This window comes from Epinephelus moara, chromosome 13, assembly GCF_006386435.1.
Source record: "Epinephelus moara isolate mb chromosome 13, YSFRI_EMoa_1.0, whole genome shotgun sequence".
NCBI lineage: Eukaryota > Metazoa > Chordata > Actinopteri > Perciformes > Serranidae > Epinephelus > Epinephelus moara.
Window position 1 is genome coordinate 143,357 of NC_065518.1, and position 13,080 is coordinate 156,436.

At 41.1% G+C, this 13,080-nt stretch overlaps 1 protein-coding gene across 2 annotated transcripts in view; it reads left to right on the top strand.

The window, feature by feature from the left end:
* The window catches only part of LOC126400050 (kinesin-like protein KIF20A), a 42,227-nt gene extending 29,984 nt beyond the window's left edge, over positions 1-12,243 (top strand). The window contains exons 24-32 of one of the 2 annotated variants that reach the window (XM_050060471.1): positions 2,579-2,742; positions 2,860-3,038; positions 3,206-3,280; positions 3,378-3,643; positions 3,982-4,101; positions 9,061-9,150; positions 9,263-9,335; positions 9,622-9,752; positions 11,979-12,243. In XM_050060471.1, coding sequence (XP_049916428.1) covers positions 2,579-2,742; positions 2,860-3,038; positions 3,206-3,280; positions 3,378-3,643; positions 3,982-4,101; positions 9,061-9,150; positions 9,263-9,335; positions 9,622-9,752; positions 11,979-12,062 — 1,182 coding nt within the window. In that variant the 3' untranslated portion in view covers positions 12,063-12,243. The remainder of the gene's footprint in view (positions 1-2,578; positions 2,743-2,859; positions 3,039-3,205; positions 3,281-3,377; positions 3,644-3,981; positions 4,102-9,060; positions 9,151-9,262; positions 9,336-9,621; positions 9,753-11,978) is intronic. The other variant, XM_050060472.1, reaches the window with a different exon arrangement.
* Positions 12,244-13,080: the final 837 nt, after the last annotated feature.

Genomic DNA, 13,080 nt, shown 5'->3' on the forward strand with positions numbered 1-13,080 from the left:
GGATTTTACAGGGAGCCAGTGCAGAGAAGCTAAAACAGGAGAAATATGATCTCGTTTCTTAGTTCCTGTTAGTACACGTGCTGCTGCATTCTGAATTAGCTGGAGAGTTTTTAAGGACTTACTAGAGCTACCTGATAATAGAGAGTTACAGTAATCCAGCCTAGAGGTAACAAAAGCGTGGACCAATTTTTCTGCATTTCTGCATCAAATGTGGCGGAAGACAAAATAATTATAAGACGAAAAATGAGTATGAGCAATAACAAGTGTGTTCCTGTATGTGCTGTGCAAATCAGGCACACAGATAAAATGAATCATCATGACTGTATCATAATTTGTCCGCACATATCCCACATCTGCATGCACATATGAGATAGTTTACAGCACCCAAAAAATGCGTCAGGGCACAACAGAAACACATCCACCCTCCAAACCTGCGACATTTCACAGATAACAGGCAACTGAATGAAAATAGGTCATTAACAAATATTTATCATCTTAGTTTTTCATTAGAATTATTATACATACACAGGAGCAGCAGGGAATTAGTGCATTAGGTAGCAGCGCTATGTGTGACTTATGGCTGATTAATCAATCAATCAATCAATCAATAAAGCCCAGTATCACAAATCACAATTTGCCTCACAGGGCTTTACAGCATACAACATCCCTCTGTCCTTAGGACCCTCACAGCTGATCAGGAAAAACTCCCCAAAAAAACCCTTAAACGGGGAAAAAATGGTAGAAACCTCAGGAAGAGCAACTGAGGAGGGATCCCTCTTCCAGGACAGACAGACGTGCAAGAGATGTCGTACAGAACAGATCAGCATAATAAATTAACAGTAATCCGTATGACACAATGAGACAGAGAGAGAGACAGAGAGAGAGAGAGAGAGATGCAGGACAGACGGTAATGACAGTAGCTTACAACAACATTAATGAAAGTAATAATATAGTTATAATTCTGGCTGTTGTGGTTAGGGCTGTCAAAATTGCTCAAAAATGACGTTCGAATATTCCTTCTAAGAATAACTCATAGGTTCGAACCATTAGAATTTGTTTTTCTTTGCATTATGTCCACAAGAGGGCAAACTAATACAAGGAAACATACTTGTATATGTATTAATACAAGGCAACATAACTACTTGTAGGTATTTTTATTTCAACATAAACGTCTTTGAATACTTGTAGGTATTTTTATTTCAACATAAACGTCTTTGAAAACATTTACATACCTACACGTTAAAACACATAAAACAATTATCTATAACATTACGTTATAAACGACCGCAGACCTCTCGCTCGCCCCCCCTCTCTGACCCATCAGGCCACACTGCCCGCGGAAGCGCTGCGAATAGCCTCGAAGCGCCGAGAAACGAAGCCAGTTTGCTTTCGGCGCCCATGTTAACCGATTGTGTCATCCACACTGGCTGCGCCGCGCAGCTCCGTGGCCGCTCCCACCTCCCACTCGCAAAGAGGACAGCTGCGGTGGTGTTTTTTTTTCTCCACAATCGAATATCAATTTTCACATTCGAAGGTCCTTTTTGTTTTTTTTCAAATTCGAATTTAAATTCTAATTTAGAATATTCGTTGACAGCCCTAGTTGTGGTCCAATATGTTGAAAGTATATATTAATATTTGATAGTATACATATGTGACCACACTTTAAGTGGTGGGTGATCGATTTGCCTGACATTGATTGATTTAGTTTCAGCACCGCTGCAGTGGTCAGCTTTAAGACCTAGGCATTAAGAAGGCATTGGGGAAACACTCTTATCTTAGCGACCCTTCTTAGCTAAGACGTTCGTAACTGTGCTCTTAAGTCTTAAGATCGATCTTAACTGGGAAACCTGGCCATTAATTTTGTCACTCACTGTTGGTTTAAGTCACTGTATGTTTGGACAGAACAGTTTATTTAAATTTCTGCCTGCGTGCAGGTTTTTTCATCTGAACATTGTTAAAACAGAGCAGCTAATGTCGCTGTAGTGAGAAGTTAGCAGGATGAGATACCGTCCAGGCAGCCACGTCAGGTCTTATCTAATAACAGCTTTGTTTACATGCAGCATGTCCTTTGTCTCTTACCCAATTTTCCTCCATAATTGAAAATATTTCCACAGTGCTGAGTTATTCCAGATTTAATACTGATATCCTCGCCGTCTGCCTGCTGCTGTTTGATGGTGACACAGAATTTCAAAATAAATGCGTATCCTAAACGTGATGGTTTGGATTGATGTTTTCAGTTTGCATCAATGATACTTGATGATTGAATATATTGATCGAGATCAATGGATAATTACACACACACACACACACACACACACACACACACACACACTATACATATATAGTTTAATAAAAACAAACTTTAAAATGAATTGGATGCCTTGAGTAAAGTTCTTGAAAATAAAAAGATAGTGCTTGATAAAGCAGGTGAAAGACTTTAAGTTTCATCTTCATCTAATTAATATGTTTTGAGTGATGTGTTGTGTTGTGACTTTAAGTCTTAATATTTAAAATATAGAGGGTAAAAAATAATTTTTGACCATCTCAACTCAGTGTCCACTTCCTCCGATTATTTCAGGAGGAGGAGCAACGGAGCAGTAGCAGCAGTAGTGTTTTCCACACCGCCATGGAGGAGCTGAAGAAGGAGAGCCAGGCAGCGCTGGAGAGATCGGCTCAGAAATCCCAACAGATCCAAGATCTGCAGAGAGAGAAGAACCAGCTGGAGGAAGCTATGATGCACAGGTAGACAGGAGGAGTCATCAATACTGATATCAGTCACGTTTTATTAATATACAACAGAACTGAGCAGCTCATTTACTATCAGTACATTCTTCATATCATCCACACTTCATCCTGCAGTGAGAGCAGGTGTATTGAGCTCAGCGAGGAGTTAGCCAATCAGAAAGCAGCTTTCACCTGTCAGCTCCAGAGCCTGAGGGCGGAGCTTGAGTCTGAGAGCGGAGCTCTACGAGGGAGACTGGAGGAGATGGAGAAATCAGAGGAGGAGAGGAGGAGGAACCAGGAGAGAGAGAAAGAAGGTGAGAAGATGAATCTCAATCCAGAAAAATATATTCAGTGGTTTTCTAGTGTTATATCCTGAACATGAATCAAACGAGGAGCAGCAGAGTAGAACCAGTGTTCATGATGAATGTTTTTATGTCTGTGTCTGTGTGTGTGTGTGTGTGTGTGTGTGTGTGTGTGTCAGAGCTGCATCAAGTCGTGTCAGAGAAGGAGGACCTCATAGAAGAATGTCACAGACAGACGGAGGCTCTGAGAAAAGGTACCTTCATCCTCTTCATCACCTGAAACAGTGGAGGACATTACATTAATGATCTGATCAGGAGATCAAACTGAACTCTTTGATTCCTCTCCATCAGAGCTGGAGCGTCTGAAGGAGGACCTGCAGAGGAGGGAGGAGGAGGAGGAGGAGGAGGAGGAGAAGGAGAACAGGGAGGCAGAGAAGAGGACAGTGCCAGTGGTGGAGGAGCTTAAGGAGGAGATCCAGAGACTCCAGGAGAGGAGGGAGAGGCAGCAGGAGGAGGAGGACGGGAGGAGCAGGGAGTTTGAGGCTGTGAGGACAGAGATGGAGAGACTACAAAGACTGAAGGAGGGGAGAGATAACAGCCTGCAGGGAAACAGACAGGTGAGTGTGTTTTATACCTCATGAAACAAACTGTCATAACGTTCCCTAAAACACCCTGCAGGTGGGGTGACATCCAATCACAGCACAGGCTGCAACTGTCACTTATTTTAATCATCAAGAAATCCGCCAACATCCGTCACAGTCTCCCAAAACACAAGCTGATGTCATCAAATGTCTTTTTTTGTCTGTCAGAAACATTTTAATTCACTGAGGTATGAAACAGAAAAACATTTTAGAGACTGAGCTGATAAATAAAACATTAACTGATAATCAACTAATGATCAATAGATTGTTACTGAAACTATCCTGTGTGTGTCTGTGTGCGCGCATGTGTGAAGAGGTGTGTGCGTGTCCTTCCAGAGCAGGACTTTCAAATGTCTCCTCTGAGGTCCAACATGGCTGACAGGAAGAAGACCCCCAAAACGACAGGAAGGAAGAGAAAGAGCTGCGAGGTGCAGGTAGGTGAAAACGAGGATGTTTTCACAAAGCGTGGATGTTTTTCCATTGTGAGGACATTTTTAGATAAAGTGTGGACATTTTTATATTAGGTCTTCTTTACATTGTGAGGACGTTTTTATTGTTGGGACTAGTGCTGCACGATTAATCTAATCGCAATCGCGATGTCAGGCTGTGTGATTACATAACCGCATAAAAGGCTGCGATTTGCGATTTAATGTAAATAAATGTTAACGTGTGTGCCTGTGAACATGACTGCCTCTCCAGGGGGGTATTCCATCAACGTAGCTAAGAATATCAAGACTAAGGTGTAATCTTGAAGTTTGATTAAACTACAATTTTCCCAATCTAGCTCCAACCCGTTCCATCAAGTGAAATCAGCTGGCTCCAACTGACGCTAATTCAAGCCTCACCTGTTAAGCCTCAACTCATGCACGCGCCCAGGGAAAATAAAAAGCCCACACTAGTCGAGTGCTGAACATGTTGCAGAGTGTCAAAAAGCAAAGGAAAGGAGCGAGCGGAGGCTTTTTCTGTGGCGGAGCAAATGCTTCTTATGGAAGTGTATGAGGACTATGAGGACATGATTAGGAACGAAGACAATACTGCAGCGATTAATAAAGCAAGGGAGGTGGCGTGACAGAATATTGCCCGCAGGCTAAATGTGTAAGTGACAAAGAAAATTCAGCATGTCAGCATAATATCATGTTCTATAAATCCTGCTTCAAAGGGACAAAATATATGTAGATAAGAACACCTATTAAATCTGACAGTTCAAGTCTGCCTAATGAAATTCACCACGTGTAAATTAATATTAGTGACAGACTGTTTATCACATTTATCTACTGATTCCTATGTAAAGTTCAGATTTAATCAAACTATTTTATGTCAGTCATCACATTTATCACATAATTAATTGTAGATTATGACATTCCAAGTGATCAATTTATAGGAAATAATCCCATGACATCTATCTATTGATTGTAGAAAATGACATTTAGCAATACCATCAGTTCAGTGGAGATGAGTAAAACTATTAAGTGAATGCAGGTGATAGTGAATCAACTATCTATTTCTCATCATTTGGGAGTCAACTGTGAGCTCTATCCCTGATTATATCAAAATAAGGAAAATCCCCTTAAATGTATGGCATGTGCTATAGGATGAGGAACAGACAGACCTCAGTGGTGTGTGTCCCATTTTAATGTGGTTGCTTTGTGTCATGGTTAATTCATAAATATAAAAGATAATCATATGTTAATGTGAACAAATCAAGCCCTATGCATGATGTATGGTGATGCTAGTCAAAATGAATAGAAAATACACCCTTTTTACCTCTCTGCAAACAGCTGCCTTACTTAGCCTCTCAGCATCACCAATACTGTACAGTTATGTACCGCTAGCAAAGAACCTCAGTGCAACACAGACTGACTGCACAGTGGTCAGAGACTGGCTGTGACCTTTATAATGTGTGGTTCCAGCAAACTGCATAGATACACTATGCTCTGCCTGCTGAACCGGTACCTCTCCACAGATAGGAGTCTGTCTGTATCAATGGGTTGTTCCTGTCCTGGAAGACCCTTGGGGCTGGTGGTGGTTGGAAGGCCCTCTGAACAATGTGGGCCTCCTCATCAACAGGATCCTCGATGAAGGGGCATGCAATTATTTCCTAATTTAGTCTCTCTTGCTCTGTCTCTGTGTCTCTCTGGGTGTGTCCCTCTCCTTCTCTGGCCGTTGTCAGTTGACCTTAATTGGCTGTGAATTTGCTAGCCAATTGGAAACAGTGGGGTGGGGATGGAGGGCAATCACATACTCATGTACAATCTTTTTTTTAATGCCTCAGTTTCATTTTATTATAGTTTTGTTTTTATTAAATTGATTTTGGCTTTACTGTTGTGTTGTTTGTTTTAATTCTCTTATTTTTATTACATTTTAATTTGTTTTTTAATAGTCAATTTTTTTTATTAATTATGTTATATATTTTATGATCTACATATTATGTTATCATTACATGACAGTTGTGAGTGTGTAAAGCTCTGGCAGAACTGTCTTTTAGGTGTCTGTTGTTGTCTATTGAGCATTTTTTGATCATAGATGGAGCTAATCCTCACCTTAATCCTGCTAGGGTTAGGGTTAGGGTTAGGGTTAACCTAACCCTAAGTTACCATGGTTACTAGGCTGGGAGTCAGGTTAACAACCTTGATGGAACGGAGTTGTGGCTCAGTTTGAGGTCAGGTATAGCCAGAACCATGGTTTCCATGGTTACCGATGTGAGGCTAATCTTAGCCACTTTGATGGAACGGTTACCGATGTGAGGCTAATCTTAGCCACTTTGATGGAACAGAACTCTGGCTCACATTAGCCAGAGTTGGCCATTTAAGCCTGGATTTGCCTTTAGCCTGCTTGATGGAATACCCCCCTGTAGAGTGTTGAGTTTGTTGACATCACGCCCACAAACTATCCTGGTGTGTGCAGCCGGCGTGCAGCAGTGACCAACACAGACGCTGAAGAAGAGCATGAGCACGACCATGAACAGGCTGAGTTGGTGGCGAAAAAATGAACGTCTATTACACGACCAATCTATATCAGCACTTGAGACAACACAGGGAAAAGTAGGAAGAGTGCCGTGTAACGTTAAAGACAAAGAGACAACTGAAAGCCGCCAGAGCCTCATAAACAACATCCAAGCACAGTTATGCAAACATTTGCAAGCGTCACAGGGAAATCATGGACTCCATAACAGGGCTCAACAGTGCGAGCGTTTAACTCGCATTTGTGACTAAAAATAGGTGTGTGCGAACTGTAAAAAATATTTAGGGGCACATGTGCGTATAAAAAAAACAGCCGAAGCAGCCTATATTTTTGTCAATAAAAAAATATGATGCCGAAGCAGCCTATATTTTTGTCAATAAAAAAATATGATAATGTAACCGCAAATGTTGGAGGAACTGCAGCCGCCTTCCCTTTTCCCTATTCCCCGTGTGACACGGTTATGGGCGGTTTTCCAAGCCACTGTCGACACAATGAATATAAGTCCCACTGTCGGCTGGGTGGAAATAAGTCCAAGTGTGGCGGAGAAGAGGGACCAGGGACGGTTTTTGCTATGGGCATTGTGGGCGACCGCCCAGGGCGCAATCTATGTGAGGGGGAAAAAAACAAAAAAACAAACAAAACTCGCCAGTTTTCTAGACTTCCACTCATTTCCACGTCAAGTTAGTGGAGTGGGCGCTGGGGCGCCCCTATTATCACGTTTTAACCAGCAACAGAAAGGAAAGGCGAATCCTGGCGGTTGTGGGTTAAACGGGGGTCACAGACTGGAATACGGCGGAGGCTCATAATGCTCTGCGGCGCAAGATAACAGCTTACTGGCGACAGAGAAGTCCGACTCCAGGTCCAGTAATTTCCTCTTTCGTTGGTGTCATGACTGCCCAGTAGTACCTGGACAACTGAGCCGTGGCGGCACACAGGTATGTGGCGTGTCAGAGGAGAAACGAGCCGTTCACATTTCTCTCTTTGTGGCAGATAACGGTCCACAAACCTCACCGCACTTTAGGGAGTGTTCTTTACTTATGAAGGGACTGTTCTTTACTTATGAAGGGATTGTCAGAGGAGGAGAGTGGCTGGTTGATTTTTATTTCATTTATTTATTTATTTATTTTATTTTGATCCCCCCTATGTTAATCACTTATTCATAAGTTAATAAGTAATTTATTCCATTGAAATATCAGTAATATATTATAGAAAAGTGATTTATCTTTTTATAAAGATAGGGAGGGATGGTTCGCCCAGGGCGTAGAACTAGCCAGGACCGACTCTGAGAGGGACCGGGAAAAGTGGCGGACCTCCAGGGAAGCCTGCTCCGTTCTCCCCGCAGTTAGGGACCATTCGCCACGGTATCGCTGCTGGGCAGGGTGGAAATAAGTCCTGCAGAGTTTCAGAGGACCTGGAGAATGTTTTAGGATAGTAATAACATTATATAAGATAATCACATTGCAAAGATAATATATATAAGATAATAACATTAAAGACAAAATTAAATTGCAATACTTTTTCAAAACTTGATGATTTTACCTTTCTGTACATTTTGTATACAAATTCATTAAATAATTTTGCTTGTAAATGTCTATTTGCATCACGTTTATTACGGAAAACACATTATTTGATCAATTTACATTGTGCCCCTAAAGTTCTTTGTGCGCTCCTTTCTTTTTCAACTTAGGAGCACATGAGCTCCTTGGGAAAAAAGTTAGCGTCAAGCCCTGCATAACAAATGAAAAATTGAGCAATTTTGCTCGGTTTCGGCCCACTTGACATGCTGCTGTGTTGTGCTATGGCGTGATGGAATTTGTCATTTACGTGACAACGCCTGAACGCAACACAGGCTCGCTCCGCTGTGTGTACAGTTCCGTGCTGCGCTGCTGTGTGAGCAGCGCGTTTGATTGTGCTCAGTCTGTTGATGGTCATTGACACACTGTCTGTCCATAACAATAACTATGTCAGGTCAGTGACCCCCTGATATAATGTAGGGAAACACTGAATCAAGCAAGAAGACTCATGATACCATTTATTTATTACATTTTATTGTAATTATATTGTAATCGCAATTGCAAATCGCGGTATTGTCCACCATAATCGCAATCGCACATTTTTATCAAATCGTGCAGCACTAGCACTCCTACTAGGACATTTTGTGAAGCTAGAGCATTTTTACATGAGGACTTCTTACATTGTGATGACTTCTTAAATTGTGATGACGTTTTTGTGAGGTGTGGTGTTCTTACAACATGAGGACATTTTTTCATGAGTTGAGTCATGTCATCAGAGTGACATGTAATTAGTTTTAAATCAGCAAACTTCTGCTTCTCTGCTAAACGTTTTTGTATCAGTCTTACAGGACATCACACACCTGGTGTGTGTGTGTGTGTGTGTGTGTGTGTGTGTGTGTGTGTGTGTGTGTGTTCCAGGACCTGGTGTTCAGTGAGAACAAGAGAAACAGAGTGAGAGGAAATAATCGAACTACTAAAGAGGTGAGGAACAAACGATGCTTAAAGAAAGTAAGTATCTGAATATCTATCTACCTGTCTGTCACCCTTTCTGTCTACCTGTCTCTCACCCTTTCTGTCTACCTGTCTCTCATCCTGTTTCTGTCTCTGTCCTGTGGTGAAGGAGAAGAGAGATGGGGCTCTTCAGAAGATCGGAGACTTGATCCACAGCTCTCCCTCCATCCTGGGCAGCAAAGGTCAGTGTGACTTTAAATTCATTTCAAACTGGTCTGTACTGTTTTTTTATAGTGGGGTGAATGCATTATGTTGTGTTCAGTGCTGTGGTTGGTTGTTGTTGCATTCACAACATCAGACAGCAGAGGGCGCTGCTCTTCTGTCAGTCTGTGTGGACTGTTCCTCCTCTGACAGCAGAGGCTCTGTGTGAATCTGTGTTTAATCTGTGAGCTTTATTTGACATTTATTTCTTCATCAAACTGTATTTAAAGTTTGTCTTCACCCTTTTTTATCTCTGTGTTTCTGCAGCTAAAACCATCATCGGTCTGGTCAGTGGACATTCAGTGGAGAAGGAGACGGTTAACACGGCAACCAAAGCAAAACGAGGACGGAAGAAGCTTTTTAAGATGGATGCCCCGCTGCTCGACTCCCCAGACATGGTGAGAAAGAATGTGTGTTTGTTTGTAGACTTTTGTCTTTTTGAGGACCAATTACAGATTCAGTACTGTAAAGTGATGATGTTTTACTAAAGTGGGAAGTTTGTACATTATGAAGACAATTTTAGAAAGTGAGGACATTTTTACCATATGAGGACGTTTTTGTAAAGTTAAGACTTTTTTTTTACTGTGAGGATGTGTTTGTGAAGTGAGAAGGATATCATGAGGACATTGTAGTAACATCAGGGTGTTTTTACAATGTGAGGATTTTTTGTAATACAAGGACATTTTGGAAAAAGGATGTTTTTGAAAAGCGAAAACATTTTACATTATAGTGACATTTTTGTAAAGTGAGGATGATTTTTTGGAGTGAGGACATTTTAAGTTATGAGGATATTTTTGTGACGCAAGGACGGTTTAACAATGTGAAGATGTTATTGTAAAACGAGGACATATTTACATCTTTGTATAGCAAGGACATTTGACATGAGGATGTTTTTGTATAGCAAGGATGTTTTACATATAAGGACTTTTTTTAAAAGCAAGGACGTTTTACGTCATGAGGATGTGATCGTGAAGTGAGGACGTTTTAGTTTATGAGGACATTTTTGTCAAAGGGGACATTTTTACATTAAGGCGAGGACTTCTTATGTTATGAGGACGTTGTTGTAAAGCGAGGACTTATTTTATGAGGCCATTGTTGTAAAGCGAGGACTTCTAATGTTATGAGGACGTTGTACAGCGAGGACTTATGTTATGGGGACGTTGTTGTAAAGCGAGGACTTCTTATGTTATGAGGACGTTGTAAAGCGAGGACTTATGTTATGAGTATGTTGTACAGCGAGGACTTCTTATGTTATGAGGATGTTGTACAGCGAGGACTTCTTATGTTATGAGGATGTTGTACAGCGAGGACTTATGTTATGAGGATGTTGTTGTAAAGCGAGGAGTTTTTATGTTATGAGTATGTTGTACAGCGAGGACTTATGTTAGGAGGATGTTGTTGTAAAGGGAGGACTTATTTTATGAGGCCGTTGTTGTAAAGCGAGGACTTCTTATGTTATGAGGATGCTGTAAAGCGAGGACTTATGTTATGGGGACGTTGTTGTAAAGCGAGGACTTCTTATGTTATGAGGACGTTGTAAAGCGAGGACTTATGTTATGAGGATGTTGTAAAGCGAGGACTTCTTATGTTATGAGGACATTGTAAAGCGAGGACTTATGCTATGAGGACGTTGTTGTAAAGCGAGGACTCCTTATGTTATGAGGATGTTGTTGTAAAGCGAGGATTTCTTATGTTATGAGTATGTTGTACAGCGAGGACTTATGTTATGAGGACGTTGTTGTAAAGCGAGGACTTCTTATGTTATGAGTATGTTGTACAGCGAGGACTTATGTTATGAGGACGTTGTTGTAAAGCGAGGACTTTTTGTGCTATGAGGACGTTGTAAAGCGAGGACTTATGTTATGAGGATGTTGTTGTAAAGCGAGGACTTCTTATGTTATGAGGATGTTGTAAAGCGAGGACTTCTTATGTTATGAGGATGTTGTACAGCGAGGACTTATGTTATGAGGACGTTGTTGTAAAGGGAGGACTTATGTTATGGGGACGTTGTTGTAAAGCGAGGACTTATGTTATGAGGACGTTGTTGTAAAGCGAGGACTTATGTTATGAGGATGTTGTAAAGCGAGGACTTCTTATGTCATAAGGACGTTGTTGTAAAGCGAGGACTTATGTTATGGGGACGTTGTCGTAAAGCGAGGACTTATGTTATGAGGACGTTGTAAAGCGAGGACTTATGTTATGAGGACGTTGTAAAGCGAGGACTTCTGATGTTATGAGGATGTTGTCGTAAAGCGAGGACTTCTTATGTTATGAGGACATTGTACAGCGAGGACTTCTTATGTTATGAGGACGTTGTTGTAAAGCGAGGACTTCTTATGTTATGAGGACGTTGTTGTAAAGCGAGGACTTCTTATGTTATGAGGACGTTGTTGTAAAGCGAGGACTTCTTATGTTATGAGGACGTTGTACAGCGAGGACTTCTTATGTTATGAGGACGTTGTTGTAAAGCGAGGACTTATGTTATGACGACGTTGTAAAGCGGGGACTTCTTATGTCATGAGGACGTTGTTGTAAAGCGAGGACTTCTTATGTTATGAGGACATTGGTGTAAGGTAGAATACACAGGTGTGTTTCTAACGTCCAGTGTTGTTGCTCTGTTTCAGGTGTCAGGCGGAGTGAAGGAGGAGAAGGAGAGTGACCACCTGATTATTAAGAGACAGCTGCGCTCTAAGACCTGCAGGAAGTGACATCATCACCATGTGACAACACTGTGTATTTAAACCTGTGGGGACTCTGGGGAGGAGTTTGATTTTAAATACCTGTACATTGTTTTCATTTTATTGTAAACATTTGTTTGTTTCTGGGGCTGAATAATAAACAGGACAACATTCTCCCTTCATGGAAAATAAAAAAATCATTTGCCACCTCCTTCGTCTGATCAAACGCTCGTCTGTCTGCTTCAGTATCTACGGTGGCTGAGAAGGTCCAAACACAGTCTGCAGGTACAGGAAACAGGAAACACCAAATACAATTTGTGTCTGGCTCTTCAAAATAACAGAAAAAATAATCCTACGTCACATTTATTAATTTTTTTTTCTGTCATGCCATTTATTTGGCCCGTCGCTCATGGGATTACATGCCAGCACTTTTTACAGAACGTACATCTTCTGGTCTTGCATACCAAACATGGAAAAAGAAAAGAAAGACAGACAATACATAAGTTTATATATATATGTATGTATATGTATATATACAGTGGTGTGAAAAAGTGTTTGCCCCCTTCCTGATTTCTTACTTTTTTGCATGTTTTCTGCACTTAAATGTTTCAGATCATCAAACAAATTTAAACATTAGTCAAAGATAACACAAAATGCAGTTTTTAAATGAAGGGTTTTATTAATGAGGAAGAAAAAATCCAAAGCTATATGGCCCTGTGTGAAAAAGTGTTTGACCCCTAAACCTAATAACTGGTTGGGCCACCCTTAGCAGCAACTACTGCAATCAAGGGTTTGCGACAACTTGCAATGAGTCTTTTACAATGCTGTGGAGGAATTTTGGCCCACTCATCTTTGCAAAATTGTTGTAATTCAGCCACATTGGAGGGTTTTCGAGCATGAACCGCCTTTTTAAGGTCATGCCACAGCATCTCAATAGGATTCAGGTCAGGACTTTGACTAGGCCACTCCAAAGTCTTCATTTTGTTTTTCTTCAGCCATTCAGAGGTGGACTTGCTGGTGTGTTTTGGATCATTGTCCTGCTGTAGAA